An 18,984-nucleotide genomic window follows, 5' to 3' on the forward strand; every position below is an offset into this window, starting at 1 on the left:
CCTCAATTTATTGTGGATGCCCATGGCTGCACCTATTAACTGCATTAACCTTGTACCAACACATGATAACAGCTACCTCGTCGGCCTTGTAGTTCAGAACATGGTGGCTGCCTTGCCATGTGGCACTGATAGCAATGTGGATGTGCAAATCTATGCAGCATTCGGGGGAAAATGCGGGGCCGGGGGGGGAGTGAGCATGAGGTTAGCATGCAGTGAAGACAAGGCCAGTGTATTAAGTAGGCAGTTTTAGCTATGAGTTTGTTTAGATCTCTGAGTTCTGTTTGGAGAGAATGTGAGAGCATTGTTTGTTGGGACAGGGCATAGGTGCCAGGCATGAGGTTTCTGCCAGAGGCAACTCCCTATTTGCCATGTTGTTAAACATCCCTGCTTCAGAAAGCAAGGCTTTGTGTAAATGTTGTAAATAAAATAATTGTATGAAGATCTGGTTGACCAGCAAGTTTTGTTCTGGTATAATTGTCTGTTAGGGTTGCAATTTAAAAAAAAAACCCTGAAATAGTTACACCAGAGCAAACTCTATTGTGACTGTTACGTGGTACGGCATATTCCTGTTCCCGTATATACAGCTTATTCTCCTTCCGGTATGGGAATAACTATACAGCATTAGCAAAAAGAAAAGGAGTACTTGTGGCACCTTAGAGACTAACCATTTTTTTTCTCAAATAAATTGGTTAGTCTCTAAGGTGCCACAAGTACTCCTTTTCTTTTTGCGGATACAGACTAACACGGCTGCTACTCTGAAAACTATACAGTATTAGGCACCATTATACTGATATAACTGCATCCATGCTAGAAGGCTTGTACTGCTTTTGCTAAAACATACAGCTTTGCAGTGCAGACAATGCGTAAAAAAAATCTGATAGATGACACCAATTTCAGTTCCAAATGGAAAACTCACCTGTCAGGGTTTGAAAATCTGCTACCGTTTGGCAGAGGGAACCACATTACTCCTTATCTTAGTAAACTTGTTGAAATAGTTTGAAAATTATGAAACTGTAAAATTAGGCTTGATTTTTAGAAGCTTGTTGAGTTTTATTGTTTTACACCAGAGTATTTTACTGTGGGAATAACGTACTGCAAGTAGTTAAACCTGTAGTGGAATGTTGTTTTCTGGTTTGCCAAATAAATCCACATTAGACCACACTATAAAGTGCTTGCTTCCAAGATAGTAATAACTTGTTGATAATGATAGTCGAGGGTATTTCATCACTACAAGTCTGTGTTCTTAAAAAGTACAATTGGATCAGATTGATAATTGGCATAGTAGAGCACTAGAGGGCAGTGTTGACCTCTTAAAATCTGGTATTATGACTCACTGGGACAAGTTTATCAAAGTTTTCCTAGTATGTCTGTTACATGACTCATAGCTATACAGGAATATCAGCTGCTCTGGGTGAATTCAGAATTCCCTTTGTTTTTTGCAGGTTTACCATATTCATTCTGACAATTATGAGACACAAAACCAGCACTATGGAAGAAGCTTAACAAAAGAAACAATAAAAGATGGTAAGTGAATTAAAGTATATGTGGATGGATGTGCACAAGCACATAGTACTGAGTGAATAGGCAATTTCAGACTCTAAATATTTTCTGTTTTCTTGTGGACCGCTGTGCACTGGATAACTTGCTGGATCTGCAGCAGGCTCGGGTGGCATTTGAATTAGTCAGTGATAGTCCAAGTAAACTTGAGCTGTTGCATTTGGCCTAAATAGCTCTGCAGATTATAGTAAATATCCTGGAACATTTGTTTCTTGTGAATAAGGAGGTAACTTGTGGTAGAATACAAGTAAATTATTCTGTGCCAATATGATTTAGTAGAATAAATTCACAAGAGTGTTAAATACACAACATCAGATGATAAAAATTTACCTCTGAAAGATCATATAACCGAGCATGCATTATGTCCTTTTATGATAAGGCTGCTGTAAATGTATGTATGTTTACTTCAGTTTTCCTCAGTTTAAGCCCACCCTTACCTTCTGAACATGCATCTTAAAATGAACCTGTATCAACTTCCTAAATAACTGCAACAGAATGGGTGGTGCAGTGGCCTTTGTATGTTTCAGAATAAAATATTTCTCTCTAAAACCAGCCTGTTCAAAGCTGGACCAGGTCAGTACACAACAAAGGTTGCCACCATATGACTGTTTGGTGATCTTTGTGATGTCTATTTCAAACCAATTCCTAATTGACACATGTCCATTTAACAAAAATTCTTCCACATCTGCACTAATTTGTCACCTTGTTGACTGTCTTAGTAAAGAAACCAAGGACTACTTGAGCATGGAGACCAAACTGCTTGTTCTTCCTGGGAGCGTTGGTCTCCCCACAAAAAGATTGATGCACATTTATAGTATGACATGGTTGACAATTTATTTGGCTGGTCTCTTTGCTGCACTTGTTCTGTGAATAAATTTGTCAATTTTCAATACTTTCAGTTTTATACTTAAAACGAGTGCTAGATATGCTACTATTAGATATACAATATAATTCTAATTTGTTTGAATGTTACAATATGTTCCTTTCTGTACATACTTATGTATCTTGATTTTTGAACCACTGAAATCAATGAGAACAGATTTGGGCCCAAAAACTTATCACCCTAACAGAAGGAAAAAAATTCCCTTTAATGTTGATTTTAAAAGCGATACATATACTGTAAACTTACTTATCCTGAAAGTTTGTTTCATTTTTCAGGAATGTCCAGGTTTTTTCATAATGGGTACTGCTTGAGAAAAGATGCTGTTGCTGCCAGTATTCAGAAGATTGAAAAAATCTTGCAGTGGTTTGAAAGCCAGGAGCAGCTTACCTTCTATGCAAGTTCATTACTGTTTGTTTATGAAGGTTCATGTCAGCTGATGGCCACAAGGTTGAGTGATGGCACTTTAGCAGAGAAGAGAGTAGTGCCTAAAGGAGTGTTACAAGATGGAGACTTACTGGAGTATAATAATAATATTCATGTAATAAATTCTACAGAGAATGGAAAAATAGAGGCCTCTGTAGGTAAAAACTTGCCTCAAATTTATGCATTTCACAAAAAGGCATATTCAAAGAGGCACCACAGTCAGATCTCACTAAAAGCTGAAAACCTGGAGCAAGACAATGTATGGAAAAGCAGCACTTGCATTTCCCAAGAACATCTAAATGGAAATGTTATACCCCAACTGGAAAAGGTTTTCTGCCATATGCCCAAAGAGATAAAGGAAAATGCAGATGTAGAAGTTAGAATGATAGATTTTGCTCATGTGTTTCCTAGTAACACAAAGGACCAGGGCTACATTTATGGTCTGAAGAATTTAATTACTGTACTTCAAAATATTTTGGATAACTAAATTCTTTGTTATGGATTTTAGTGGGGGCCAATGATAATGAAAAGCAACAACATAAAGAATTTCTGCACTTGTAATGTTGTATAACTGGGTTTGTATGGTTCTACTACATTTTATTTGTCTTTGTACTTTTGGTAGAAGGGTTTAACTTTTTATACTCTTACTCAGGAAAATTAATTAGTAGTTGATTAGTAAAGTATGAAAGTATACAATTTTTAGGAAGTTCAAGCAATGGTGATAGTGGATATATGAATAAATATAATGAAACATGCTTTGCCCAAATCAAAGGAAAAGTGCTATCTCATAACTAATGGTTGAGGTAGCTCCCCATAACTGCTTTAGGTTAGATGATGTCTGTCCACCTATCCTTGACACTGAGCCATATCTAAATTAACAGGTTGTTGGAAGATAGGCAGAAAACTAGAAAGCCTAGGCTGATGTCCTCAATATTGCCCTCCGTGATTACAACATTGTTAAAACTGGAGTAACCCTACTTTGAGAGAAATCCTATTTACACGCTGAATTCTAATTTAGTAACCAGCATATCAAGTGGTGCTTTGTAATGAAATGGTATGATATTGCTGCGTTCTTAAAACTGGTAGGAGCTTCCCCTTTCTCATGGGTAGCCCTTAATGTAAGTTCATCGTCCACAGGGTACAATGTAATTAATGTGTTAGTGCTGTTGAAATGCTGGACTAAAGAATCATAAACGAAAATGACTTTAATTGTATATTTGCCTGAGAAATCTTTATTTATGTTTTAAAAGGAAAAAGAAAAATCTAGAAATCCCATCTTGTTTTTGATGTAAAATTCATAAGCCTGTTTGGGTTGTCTTCTGAAACATACTTTTAATTACATTTTATTTGTGGAATATCTGCCATTGTGATTAAATGGAGGACTGGAGAACTTCCATCAGACTCCTTTATTCTAAAAATGACATTATTTCAAAAAAAGCAAAACAAAACATGGCATTTTTAAAAGGAACATTTATTACAGATTATGATTTCCTCTGCCTATTGGTTTTATTTATTTATTTTATTAAATGTTCAGAGTTCCACTATAGGGTAATGCCTAATAGAAGCCATGAGTGGGACATGCAGAGGAGCCCTTGTAACTGTAAAACCAAATTTAACCCCAGTGTAATCTGGCACGGTTTCATTTACTCACTGGAGTTGTACCTTACTTACACCAGGGCTAAATTTGGTCCTTATTACTGACACACAAGCAAGCTATGTAATTTGAAAGCAAATCTGTTTCTGTGTACAGGCAAAATAAAGATTCATATGCATTAGTTTTGTGATGGAACATCCCAAGTATATTTTGTGTGCCCCCTTACGTGCTGTTTATGCTGCTGTCCTAATTTGCATACACAGTCAGCAGTATGCGATATGAGGAAGAGGTGCTTAGAATGTTGTGATCCATGCTGTGAAAGGTGCTTTATGCTGAAGTTAAACCCCCAAAATAAAATGGCTAGAATGAACTCTGCTCTTGGAATTACATATTTATTAATTCTGAATATGGATTTAATGTGGCCTTGCTTCTCAATATAGTGTTATGCACTGTGCACTCATTTGTACAAATCCCTTTGCAAATTTTGTTAGAAACAGTTTTGTATATTGGAAAGAGATAATGGCCTTTTCAGTCTAACTAGTTTTTATATCAGGCTGTCTCAACATTTAGATGCTGAGATACTTATTTAATTAGAAGCAAAATAAAAGTACAACACAATAGGTTGTAAACTAAATTGTTGGATTTTTTTTAGTTAATATTTGATAATACCTTAGCGTTAAAACAAGCAATTTGCAAGGCAAGGTGTCTTCAAAGCATGGAAAAATAATTGCTCAAAAGTAGGAACATAGTCTTTTTTAATGGAAATTTTATGCAAAGTGTAGTGAAGGCTAAAGGAAAATAATAAAGGATATTTTATATTTTGGTGGCATTTCCTTTACAAGCTCAAATTTAGACTCTCTGATGCTCACCAGAAGTTAGGAGTATTGATTTAAGTCATATTCCTGGGAAAGTTTCATTTTGTTGCAGTTGTGCTCTTGTTTCTGTGTGTTACTGTTTTGTTCTATCCTTCAAGTAGTTAACATTATTCAAGCCTGTTTACGGCAATTAGAGTATTTTAGCTTGTTAATGGCAGTTTTCCCAATTATATTCAAAATGCTTTATAGAAAAAGCAGTAGAAAACCCACTTTATAGCTGCATTTGAGTTCTCACCTGTAATTCATCTCTGTTGCACATTACTACATATGTGCGAGGGAAATCAGACTTTTGATTCCAAGGAGCCTGTTATTGGAAAATGATCTGTCTTCTCCCAGTCAGAAATGCTTGTGCACTCCTGTCTGTACTGTAATATATATGTCTGAAGTGTTTGAATGCCCTTTTAGTGTTGATTATGGCTGTGTTGATTGTGGCAGGCATGCACTTGGAATAGTGTAAAATTGTCAGACTATTTTGAATAAAATAATCTAAATAATTATTTCCTTTTTTAACAGAAATTACAGATATATTTTCTATTAATTAAAACTGCAACAAAGAATATAAGTAGTATTTTTAATCGGGAAATTAGGTATAGCTGAATGCTTGTTGTGGAAGTGCTTCAACATAGAATCTCCTGTGAGTTTAAGCCTGCAAAATTACTACATTCAGACTATTTTTGCACATTTTAGGTTAATATAGTAGTGTCTTGTGCAGTTCAAATCAACATTTTCAGTTTTAGGTGGAAATGTAGTTAGATCACTGAAACCAGTACCTTGTGACTTTCATTAGTAAACTGATTACAAAAATCAACAGTAAACAAAAGGAAGACACGCTGACCAGTATGCTTGTGTTTTAGCATTGATTCTTTTGGGCCTAATTTTTCAAATGGTCTGTGTCTCCTCTTTACGATCCCCATATTATACATGTATGAAATGTACAATATAGAGAACAGTTACTCAGTAGTCTTCACTTAAATATTAGTGAAACTTATGGGTATTTCTGCTAAATAGAAATAAGTAATCACTGACTGGAGTAATACGTGATCACTATTATCTGTTGATTAAATCTGACTAAATGAGTGTTTTGATTTAAGCAATAAGCATGAAAGACATTTGATCTTACAAAATAATCAGTTGTCAAAAGGGAAAATTCATGAAAATGTTGCTTTAAATGTATTTTTTGTGAATATCGTCTAAAGACTTTCTAGCTATGTAATTGTGGGAATTGTCTACAGGTTTACCTAATAGCAATTTAAATTGTATACATTTTTATAACAAAGCATTTACATTCTTGATATTTTTGGATATTGGTGGAATTTGTTGCGTAGATTCAAATGAAGTTGGAAATTATTATGCCATTATGAATTGTTGAATAATTTATTCAACTAATTTTACAAGTTAAAACTATAAAATCTTCTGTATGAACAGTGTTTAACATGGAGCTTGTAATATTCTCAAACTATTAATTTTTTCCCTCGTGTGCAGTTGGACTGTATTTTTGCTTCTAAATAACACTACATTTCCATGTGGGGTTTATAGACTGTTGAGTAGGAAAGATTACTTGATTTGGATTAACAGAGTAATCAGGTTATTGGCATAAATCAATACACTTGTTTCCAAAGTAATGTCATCATATATTGTATGCCTAGGGTGCCAATCAGGTATTTATTGTGTACAGAGAACTCTTATAGACTTCAGCGGGAGTTCTGGATAAGAAAGTACGCAAGATCAGGCCCTTAGTCCATGACAACAAAAAAGAATGAACTACATAAGGATGTGAACATTTGTTACTTGCAACCTAAAAAATTTTGAATACCATTGAAACTATTTTATGTTCTGTTTAAACTGGAAATAATATGAAGTCTAGGAAGAGGAAGAAAGGGTAGAACCACTAACATGTCTGGTATGGGCTAACAATTTTAGGTTTTTTATCAGTTTTTTTAAGACTTGGACTAGTTTAATAGCCTTCTATGTAAACAGGTCCATATCTGCTATTTAAAAACTATTATTTGCTTATTTAATTGTTTATACTTTTTCCAATAATCTTCCCTGCTGAGTGCCTTCAGCTCCTGCTTTGATACCTTTGGTGACTTCACATATGTAGCATCTAAAACATCGTAATGGAATGGTTTAAAGAGGATTTTGATGTTGTCATTAAATTTTTTTTTTAAAAAGTCCCATATCCATATAAGGTACACATACATACTGGAGAACATTGCCCAAATGCTTTAAATAATATGGAATATGCAATTGTACGTTAACATTTGTCACCATCAAAAAAATAATGTAATCTGAAATGTAATCTGGTTGGAAACTAGTTATCTTAGGTTTTATGAAACTAGCTGTGTCTGTGTTTAAAAGAGAACCTTTCAAAGCATGGTGCATGAAAACAAGACTGTTGTTTTAATGTAATCAATATTCAGTGCTGGGCTTGGGGTGGCTAAAGTAGTACAGCTGAAAGCAGTAAAGGATTGTATACAATGAGCGGGACATCTCCTCAATCTTGCAATGCAAGTAACTATTACAGATAATGTCCAAAGACTTTAAGCTTTCATGTATCTCATTCCTGTGGTCCTTGCTCATGCGGTCCATTGAATTACAAACATATTGTAGTAAAAGTCTTATGTGAAGTTCATTCAATTACATATCCACAGGCTAAATACTGCACATTTGCCATTGTACATAAATTGTTAATTAAAGCACCAGTGAACATTACAACTTCCAAATTGCAAATGTTTGTAATAATTGACACAGTAAAATAAAAAAATAATCAATTATAGGAAAAGTGAATTACAGGAAATATTTTGCCATAATTTTATTTCATAAAGATGGACCCCACATATTTGGAGTTAATTCTTGTTGGAAATCATTTTGATGGTATGAAATCCTATAGAAATAAGGAGATTATGCAGAAGAGTGGTAACCAGGAACAAACGTACTTTTAAAACACCTTGTTTTAAATTGTATAAACATTAGGACTTCATACTAATCTGTTCAATGAGATATTAATAAATCTGCTATGAAGTAATGCTTTCCAAGTGTGATGTATATTGCACCTGCATATAAGTGAAACTAGAGTGAACAAAGGCACTTTATTACTCTGGGATCTGTACTGGAAGATATTTGAAAGCATGTGAAAGTGCACCTAAAGCTGTGTTATTAACTGGTAACTTTAAAAACTACAATGCTAAATTTATTGTACTTGATGAATGTACCTAGTCTGGTTTCAGTTTCTTTGGTTCAAATGTTTAAACTATGTCACTCTATCTCCTTTAATTTGTATATGTTTGACTGTGGTTCATACTTTGTTTTTTGCCATTACTGGACTGCAGAGGGTATTGTGGATGTATAACGTGTCCATTATTTTATAGACCAATAGAATATGCTATATACCAACTTTTTGTAATTTAATTATGAGTGATATTTAGGTAATTCTAATAGCTGTATATTTCGCAAACTATTAAAATGTTCAGCAAGTGATTTTTGTATGTGTAATTGCTTCCTTTATTAATATGGACTATTGCCAACAAACAAACAATCCATGTATCTATATTCTTTTCCCCACTGTATGCACTGTTTTATCTCCCAGTTCATTCTCATTCTGTTCACCATTACATAACAGATAATATCAACAAGCAGGAGGTCAGATACTCTCTTGGATTTAGCACCATTGGTGGGAAAGTGTTTCTCTCTCAATGGGGCATCCACGCCTGGTAAAGCCTGCCTGTCAGCACAACACAGGCAGCTCTGCTGAAACTGGGCTTTTTCTGCAGAAGTCTGTTTCTCTACTGGATAGAATGCTGTACTACAGCTGAGCTACAGTTCTCTGCTTCCATCAATTAGTGTTGCACTCAGTTACTGCTACTATCCCTTGAGAGCCTCTGCCTTGCAGAAGAGCTTCTTTCTGCTTCCCTGCTAAGAAGCAGCTTTCTGAGGGACAAGAGAAAGGAACCCTCAAGACTGGGGGAGAGCAGAAAGCTAGGCTTCTGACAAGTTCTTGACATTTCAGTCCTAAATCTAATGATATTTGCAAAGTATCAATTGCCTTACTAGTCTTGTGTTTCAGAAGACTTGCCCCTGAAGATCTATGTATTCAGTTGACCTCAAGAACTCTTGTCTCTGTGTCCTAGTTATCCCCTGCCACCACCAGTTCCCAATATTTGCCATTGCAGGCAAATATTTAAAATAGCCTTGCTTTTAACCTTTCCTGGACTTGGAGGTCATTTATCAAGCTAATGAACAGTTATTAATAAAATTGAGAGGGGTATCCTGGTTTACAATTATCTGCCTGAGTGGCTAATCTTTGTTGAAAGAAACAGCCTTCTACCTGCTACAGATGGCTGAGGCTTCCAGACATCATAAGTTCATTGTAAATAAAATGGAAAAGCTATTCTGCCTTAGGAAATAGTTTGAGAAGTCACTTCTCAGCCATTTTGGGAACAGTTTGCCTTTTGAAATTACAAAGATATGATGCCCTGTTCTTTCTCACTTCCTACTTTATAACAGTCATCTATAACATATTGAGTCCTACTTCTAATAAGCACTAATCATACAGTGAAGTTTTGGAAGCTCATCCTGGAACATGAGTACAGGGCAGCAGTTTATCCAGTAGATGGAGACAGGACTTCCTGTTATAAGGAAAAATGTGAACAAAATGGCTTTGGCAGAAGTGCCTTCTGATGGTAAGACATGAAACTAATTACAGGTAAGATTAAATTTTAAGTACTATAGAGACTTAGGAAACTTACTTCGAAGATTAGCTGCAAAATTGCAACCTTTTATATGCAAAGGATATAGGAATCCGAAGGCGCACACACTCTGTCTCTATGGCAGGCAATTCTAGAGACCCTGTCACAGTAGATTAGAAATCAAAAGCATCCTGCATCCAATGGAGTCCAAAACTATATAATTTGTTTTTATGTGCATCTGTTCATTTGGGTTTTCAAATTTGGTGCGAGTATGATGATAAAAGGTGGTTTTTATGGTGGGGATAAGAGTCTGTGGCAGTCAAGATAATCAAATACATTAACATTTAATTAATATTATTTGGGTTCTATTAAATTTCTGTGCCACACATTTTCCCCGCATCCCTGCATTCAGCTTTGATACTTAACATTTTAAAATGCCTGTTCTCCTTTACCCTATGTTTCAAAAATCATTTTGTATACTTTTTGATCACTTAGGCAGAATGCATCTAAGCTTGATAAATGCCCTTCAAGTCTAAGAAAGGTTAAAAGGTAAACGGCTGAGTTTTCATAGTACTATCCTCTTATGTGTATTTCACAGTCAAATCTTCACTACAGCCATGGCCATGTTTTAATTTTGTTGGAATCTCAGAGGTGAGGAAAATTGACATCAATTAACCACCACCTTTCAATGCATCAAATACCTATTTAAGGATAATGGAAAGAGCCATCCATCTTCCAAGGCACATGAGGTATTGGGGCAAAGTAAATACTCCAATACTAAAGTTACAGTAATTTGTGCATGCAGTGGTGGTGTAGCCATGTGGGTCCCAGGATAGCAGAGAGACAAGGTGAGTGAGATAATATCTTTTTGTTGCACCAACTTCTATTGGTGAGAGAGACAAGCGTCATCTCAGAGCTCTGTTTAGCGTGAAAACTTCTCTCTCTCTCTCACCAACAGAAGTTGGTCCAATAAAAGATATTACCTTGCCAGCTTCTCTCTCTAGTAATTCTTGCAGGCTGCTGGGACCTAGTCCGAGGAGAAAGGCAGAGCTGTGCTAAGGAGCAAGGAAAGTGCTTTACACAAGCTTTCCTTTCACAGGGAATTCCTTGCCACCATAAATTCTTATTACTGATATTTTGTTTGACTCTTTTTGTTTGTTCCATGCATGAAGCTTGTAGGACGCAAAGCTGCTGATGCATTCTGCTGGATTAGATATTTATATCTCTGTTGACTCGAGTTTCTGAAAGACTTTCTTCAAAACCCACAGACTGGATAGAATTATGCTCTGACAAAGTATAGTGAGAACTTTAGAAACTAGGAATTCCCAGCTGTGAAAATCACAGTTTAAGTGAGGTGGTCTTTTCCTGCATTTGTTCTTTCGGAAGACACTGCATGAGCAGCAGCAAAATGAAAATAAAGACAAAGTTGTAAATGATAAAACATTACTATCCAAGAAGGAGAAACAGAAGGCTCCAAACACGCTTATATGGCAACCCAAGAAGAGACTAACACTGATAACTTACCGTCTAAACTATAAATATAATTTAAATGAGGCAACAATTCTAAGATGAATGTGCAGATCAGAAAGATGAGGACAGGAAAGTGATGCACTCTATGGTCTGAAATTCCTCAAATTATCTGAAAGGGACAATACAATTGTTAGCTTTTCCTTTGACTTTTGTGATCAAGGAAGGAATTTATGATCTACCTGGAAAATTGTTAGTTTGCAGATGCAAGGACTAAATGAAATGAATCTGCTGACAGGAGTTATGGTTATTATATTGGAACAGTTGGTGCCATTTAAAGGCATTTTCAGGGTAAGATATATTTACAGAAAGCATATGCCAATTATTTTGGAATATAGTACACAGCAGTTGTAAGTGTTGGATCATAGCTCATTCAAAATGTGGTGGTGATTATTCTCAGGCTAAGTTGGCAATGCAGTGGGCTTTGCATAAAATAGTGGGGTGTGGTTTACATAGTCATCAGGCTTGGGGCAGGAGATTATATTACAGTCTTTGCTAAAGGTTGTAACCCTTTGAGATATATTAAAGGGATAGAAACAGTTCTACAGAGAATGGTAAAACGGTTTTCTGTAGGTAAGTCACAGAAGAGGGGCCCTACTGGGTCAGACTAATGATCTATCTAGCCCAGTATCACGTCTCTAAAAACAGCTGGAGGTTTAGGGACACCTGGAGCATGGGGTTGCATCCCTGACCATCTTGGCTAATAGTCATTGATGGACCTATTTTCCAGGAACTAGATTCTTTTTTGAACACAGTTATTCTTGGCCTTCACAACGTCCCAGGGCAACAAGTTCCACAGGATAACTGCATTGTGTGAAGAAGTACTTCCCTTTGTTTGTTTTAAATCTGCTTCCTATTAATTTAATGGGGTGACCCCTAGTTCTTGTGTTATGCAAAAGTAAACATCTCCCAATTCACTTTCTCCATACCATTTATTATTTTATAGAGCTCTATCATATCCCCCCTTAGTAGTCTCTTTTCTAAGCTGAACAGTCCTAGTTTTTTAAAATGTCTCCTTATAAGGAAGATACCCTTAATCATTTTGTTGTTGTTCTTTGTACGTTTTCCATTTCTAATATAATTTTTTTGAGATGTGGCAACCAGAACCACATGCAGTATTCATGGTGTTGACATATCATGGATTTATGTAGTGACATTGATAGTTACTGTCATATTATATATCCCTTTCCTAAGGGTTCCTATCATTGCTAGCTTTTTTGACTGCCACTGCACATTGACTGAATGTTTTCAGAGAACTATCCACGATGACTTCAAGAGCTCTTTCTTGAGTGGTAACAGCTAATTTAGACCCCATCATTTTGTATGTATAGTTGGAATGATGTTTTCCAATGTGCATTACTTTACACTTATTAACATTGAATTTCGTCTGCCATTTTCTTGCCCAGTCACCCAGTTTAGTGAGATCCTTCTGTAGCTCTTCGCAGTCAGCTTTGGACTTAACTGTCTTGAATAATTTTTTATTGCCTGCAAACGTTGCCACCTCACTGTTTACCACTTTTTCCAGATAATTTTTTAATATGTTGAACAGCATAGGCTCCAGTACAGATCCTTGGGGGAACCCGGCTATTCACCTCTCTCCATTGTGAAAACTGACTATTTGTTCGTACCCTTTGTTTCCTATTTTTTAACCAGCTACTGATCAATGAGAGTACCTTCCCTCTTATCCCATGACTGCTTCCTTTGCTTAAGAGCCTTTGGTGAGGGATCTTTTCAAAAGTTTCCTGAAAGTCCAAGTACACTATATGCACTGGATCACCCTTCTCCACATGTTTGTTGATTCCCTCAAAGCCACGATTTCGCTTTACAAAAGCCACGTTGACTCTTTTCTTTAACATACCATGTTTAGCTTTGTATCTGATATTTTTGTTCTATACTATAGTTTCAACCAATTTACCTGGTACTGAAGTTAGGCCTGTAATTGCCAGGATTGCCTCTGGAGCTTTTTTTTTTTTTTTAAATCGGTGTTACATTTGCTGTCCTCCAGTTATCTGGTACAGAGGCTAATTTAAGTGATAGGTTACATACCACAGTTAGTAGTTCTGCAATTTCACATCTGAATTCCTTCAGACCTTTTGGGTGAATACTATCTGGTCTTGGTGACTTATTGCTATTTAATTTATCAATTTGTTCCAAAACCTTCTCTATTGACACCCCAGTCTGAGACAGTTCCTCAGATTTGTCATCTAAAAAAGAATGGCTAGGATCTGAGTGTGACAGATTTATGTTACCAATTTGCCTGAGGGTTCAGGTGATTAGGCTGAGGCCGCAGGATTTTTAGGGGAGGAGATGAAGGAGCATACTAAGTGACTAAGTTTAAAGCTTTATTAACCAAATAACAGAGGTGAGTGCTGGGTGCGCCCCACATCACTCAGAGGGAGAAAGAAAGCATTCGTGCCTGAGGCCTAATCCACTTTCATACTTACACACGCACAACCCAAGGCTGGCCAAGCCTGTGTGTAACTTAAGAAGAACAGGGGGGAGGGTAGACGAGAGTTCTGCCCTTTGCACATGTTTTCTAGGATCCGCTGTAAATCTCCGTGCTTTAGCTCTTGAGAGGGTTTTAAACCCTGGGTTCTTCTGGGGGCGTTTCATCCAGGGACCCCCGTGCTCTCTGTACCAGTCTGAACCAGCCTTTTGCGGCTCCCTTAGCTTCCCCAAAACACACTGGTTTCAGGGTTGTGAGACTGTTGTGTTTCAGTTTCCTGATCTTCGCAATCTTATTAGTTTTGCAACCCTTCAGTTCTGTCTGGCTCAGTTCTCTTTTTTCACAGCTGGCTGGGGTTGAGATACTGGCTTCTGGCTGTTTGGCAGCAGAGAGCCTGTTTGTGTGCGCTGGCCTTGGGCTGCAGTTAGTGTATTATTTTTGGACCTAGCTGGATTGTCGAGTTAACAATTGGATTGTCCTTTTTCCCTTCCTTCCCCTTCAGCCTCTTGCAACCTGCAAAGGAATCTTTCACTCCACACACACACACCTTTAACGCTTCCCAAGATCCTTTCCAATGTATATAAAAATGTTAGCCATATACAACACTGGTGCTTACCCAGGGGACCCCATGGGGGAGGGCAATTTTTATTGTGACATGAGGATCTCCCCCACATCCTCTGAAGTGAAGACCAATGCAAAGAATTTATAGCATCTCGATAGTCCAATGGCCATACTGACTATTTGGCAGGCTTCCTGCTTCTGATGTACTTAAATTATTTTTTTTTACTGTTAGTTTTTTGTCCTTAGCTAGTAGTTCTTCAGATTCTTTTTGGGCTACCTTATTATACTTTTACACTTGCCTTGCCAGATTTTATGCTCTTTTATATTTTCCTCTCTAGTATTTGACTTCCAATTTCCCTTTTTACCTCTAACTGCTCCTTTTCCTTTGCTGTAGTGGAATTTTTTCGGCCTTCCTACTGTGTTTTTTTTTCTTTTAATTTGGGTGTATACATTTAGTTTGCTCCTCTGTTATGGTGTTTTTAAATAGTCTCCATACAAGTTGCAGGCATTTCATACTTCTGACTAGTCTAAATTTATGCATTTCATGTAAAGAAATACTTCGAGAGGCACACCGGTTCTAGTGACAGATTCTTGTGCTATGGATTACAAAGCATCCTGCATTCCACAGTTAGTTCCATCTCTTACACTAAAAGAAAAGGAGTACTAGTGGCACCTTAGAGACTAACCAATTTATTTGAGCATAAGCTTTCGTGAGCTACAAATAAATTGGTTAGTCTCTAAGGTGCCACTAGTACTTGTTTTCTTTTTGCGAATACAGACTAACACAGCTGCTACTCTGAAACATCTCTTACACTCTGTAACAATCACACAGAAACTGACACTGGTTTTAAGTTGTATTCTATATTTAAGTTCGTTCTCTTCTGCATTCTGGATGCATGCATGGAAAAAAATGGTGTCCTTTTAAAAATGTTTTCTAAACAATAACTCTGTTTAATAATCTGGATTTTTGTGTGTGTGGATTTGCCCTGACCTTCCCCTCCCTTGCAGAAGAAAGGTGTAAATATGGGACAGGTATGGAACATCTGTAAGGTGGTGTCTTTATAAATACATTTTGTAGTTACTTATGCTAATTTTTTGTATTGGAAAAGGGCTATGTGTTAAGCTTATTTTTGTATTTTTTCTCTGAATATTTCTAATAAAAATAATCTACAGACAACAGATTCCACAACTTTCCTCCTTCCATTGTGACATATAGAAATGAAGGGTAAATCACACTATATGCAGAAACAAGACCAATTAAAACTATCAACATTTTACTCACTTGCTACTTTTTGTTTCCCATTTTGTACATTTTTTTCCCCATTACCACCACTTTCTAGTGACACTTAGCTCAGTTTGGGCTTGCAGCTGATCTGAATTTTAATGCTATATAATATTAATGACGTCTCAGTTGATTTCATTAGCAGTTTTGTCAGTTCCTTACAAACAAAAAATAACCATATTCTCCCCTCTCTGCCCAAAAGTAGTTTCCACTTGACAGAAAAATCTAGTAGTACCATCTAGTAGTATTTGATCATATCAGCCAATGCTCTTGTGCAAGGAAGAGTGTAGTTATGATTCCTAAAGAACTCTGAGAATGTATCCAAGTAACAAATGTTCTTCTATTGTAAGCAACCAGAAATGGAAGTAGCATGTGAGAGCAGTGAGCTTTGTTTTGAAATGATCACAAAGCAAATTGGATATGTCCCTTCAGAATGTATTTTCTACAAACTTGAAAAAAATCAGCCTGATTTCCTCTGAATTCCTTCACGGAGACACTGTTTAATTATTGCTTTAAGCACAACACCCTGAGGCTCCCTGTGTGTGCAACACATTTTAAAAATGATTTTTCATTAAAATCCTCTTTTTTTTTCTCCTGAAAATTCTGCATTTCTCTTTAAATGCTTAGTTTTTTATTTCATTCGTTTATTTTTTCACCACTTCTTTTCTGTCGCCTTGCAGCTTTTCTTCTCTTTTTTTTTATGCAGTATATTTCCTCTTTCTTCCCCCTTACTATTATTTATCGAGTACTGACAATATGCTCACAGATGGACAGGCCACAAAGGAATATAGACCCCCGGTCCTCAGGAACTTACTAAAGCCCTGATCCTGCAAAGGGGTCCATAGGTGGCCCCTTCCATCCATGCTGCATCCCACTGATTCCCTGTGTTGGTATCAGGTATGGTGCAACCTGCTAAAGTAAATTGAACTGTTTATAAGCCTGGGTCACTTTACTGTTGAGGACCTAAATCTCTTCTTCCTCTCTTTGCTTCCCAATCCCCTTTCTACCTATCTCTCTCTCCTTCCATTTTCCATTCCTCTTGTCTCCCATTCCCAAATTCATGTTTCTGCTTATCCTACAAAATACTTTTTAGCTCAAACGCTTTCTTTGAATCAAGTTTTGAATGCAGTTATAGTCAGTGTTTTTATTATGTATTTATTTTCCTTCTGTGGTTTCTATCTAATCTGCCATTTAAGTCAAAAATAAAATATTTCTAACTGCCATTTCCTCATGGCATCTGACACTCAAGCAATGTTCTTTCACAGAACTTCACCACCACCAGCAGCAATAAGGATTCTGGAATCGAAATCAGCTGACAATTTTGTTGATGATACATAAGGAGGAATTGGGTGTAGTCCATTTTCCCACAGCTGTATTAGCTTTGAAATGTGGATAGTAGTAAAAACTTGATTTTGTTAGCAAATTCAGCAGATATAATTGGGCAGACAAATGGGAAGTGATCAAATATATGCTGTGAAAAAGTACCAGTTTTATAGAGTCACTTTTTTTTCTAAAACCATCCTTCAAAGTTATGACTTGACCTAGAATTTCCTGGATTTAGGGTAACTTGACTTCTTGGATTACATAGTTCTCAAAACAGAGTAGTGTATATTCTCCACAATCCTGTGTTCACTACCTTTTCTCACGTATGAAAAAACCACCTCCACATCCCTACCACCCTTAAACATCTCCACTAGACCCTCTTTCATTTTTGGATCCAATTCAAAATTGCCCTTATGTAGAAAACCTTTAAATTACTCAGCTCCAGCCTACCTCATAGATTTTGTCACTCTCTGCACCCTTGTCCATTCACATTGCCAAGTACTTTTCTTCCTTTGTTTAGCTTCACCAATGCTTATTGAAAAACCTTCTCTGCAGTTTCTGCCACCAGGAACATCCATCCGGTGTATCTATACCTCATGGACTCTCCATCCCACTTCAAATCTCATCTGAAAATCTCTTGCCTGTACCTCTTAATTTCTCTTTCCTTCTGTTATTGACTTTGATTGGACATTTTAATTTATTACCATACCGTGTCTTTACACGATTACTTCTTATGGTGTTGTATCATTTCAATCTAAAGCATTTTGGGACAGTATTATGAAAACTTATGCAAAATGTCTCTGGTAAACAATTCAGCTTCATTTCCTGGAAATTGGCTGCTTTTCTTTATCCATTAACACATTCTGAAACCACATAATCCATACAAGTACATTGTTGTATGTCATATTTTTTCATACCATGTTGTGCTTTGGTTTGATAGAAACCTTGTACATAAAGACCATATGTTATGATGACATTCCTGTAATAGGAACAGAAAGCTGGAAGTCATTTCATCTTGACCTATGGACACTCTAGCGTCTGTTAGTTATAAAACTGATTAAACTTCACTTTTAACTATATTACAGTTTAAATTTTTTTTTAAATTGTAGCTGGAAATCATATCACATCACAATTTTTGCTGTCAGTGAAATGGTTTAATTTTTGTGCACTGTATAAGTCAACGACAAAGAACAATATGGACATCAAAGCAACAATTATGGCCTGTTTCTGTCAGTAGATGTATTTTTCTGGGGATATATTCTTTGTAAATCTTTGTATATCATCTTTGTAAATTGAAAAACCATATCACATTATGGATAAATCTGCATAGTTTGCATAAGTGCTTCTGTTGCCCTTTGTGTTACTAGACCAATTGCATCCAAACAGTGGCCCAAACATCTGTTCCATGAATGTACAGACATGCTTAAAGCTAATTAAGGTTTATTTAACATGATTTTTGATATTGTTCCCATAGATTCACAGAAGTTGTTTTTTAATGTCTGAAGGCTCTCATTGGACTCGATTAAGATATCCCTGAAAATTTCTAGATTTGGTGAAAACAAATGAGGTCAGTTGCAATAATAGAGTTCCTAAATTTGGCCAAAACACCAAAAGTTTGATTTCTTTATAACCCATTCAGAGAGCATAAAAAAAATATAATCCTGACCCCCTTGACACCATTTTGCCCTGTATGGACAGCCATATGGAGAATTAACATCTGATGTTGCTTAGCTTTGTTGTTCATAGGCCTAAGGCAAGAACAATGAAAAATCTGATTTGAAATGTAGATTGCTTTTCAAAGAAAGATGATCTTGGCCAAATGTCCTGT

The 18,984-nt window shown here is 36.4% G+C and overlaps 1 protein-coding gene across 1 annotated transcript in view; it reads left to right on the forward strand.

Moving 5' to 3' along the window:
* The window catches only part of IPMK (inositol polyphosphate multikinase), a 79,982-nt gene extending 71,184 nt beyond the window's left edge, over positions 1–8,798 (forward strand). Inside the window, exons 5-6 of the mRNA XM_074958997.1 lie at positions 1,443–1,524; positions 2,716–8,798. Coding sequence (XP_074815098.1) covers positions 1,443–1,524; positions 2,716–3,350 — 717 coding nt within the window. The 3' untranslated portion in view covers positions 3,351–8,798. The remainder of the gene's footprint in view (positions 1–1,442; positions 1,525–2,715) is intronic.
* Positions 8,799–18,984: the final 10,186 nt, after the last annotated feature.

This window comes from Natator depressus, chromosome 7 (genome assembly GCF_965152275.1).
Source record: "Natator depressus isolate rNatDep1 chromosome 7, rNatDep2.hap1, whole genome shotgun sequence".
Lineage (NCBI taxonomy): Eukaryota > Metazoa > Chordata > Testudines > Cheloniidae > Natator > Natator depressus.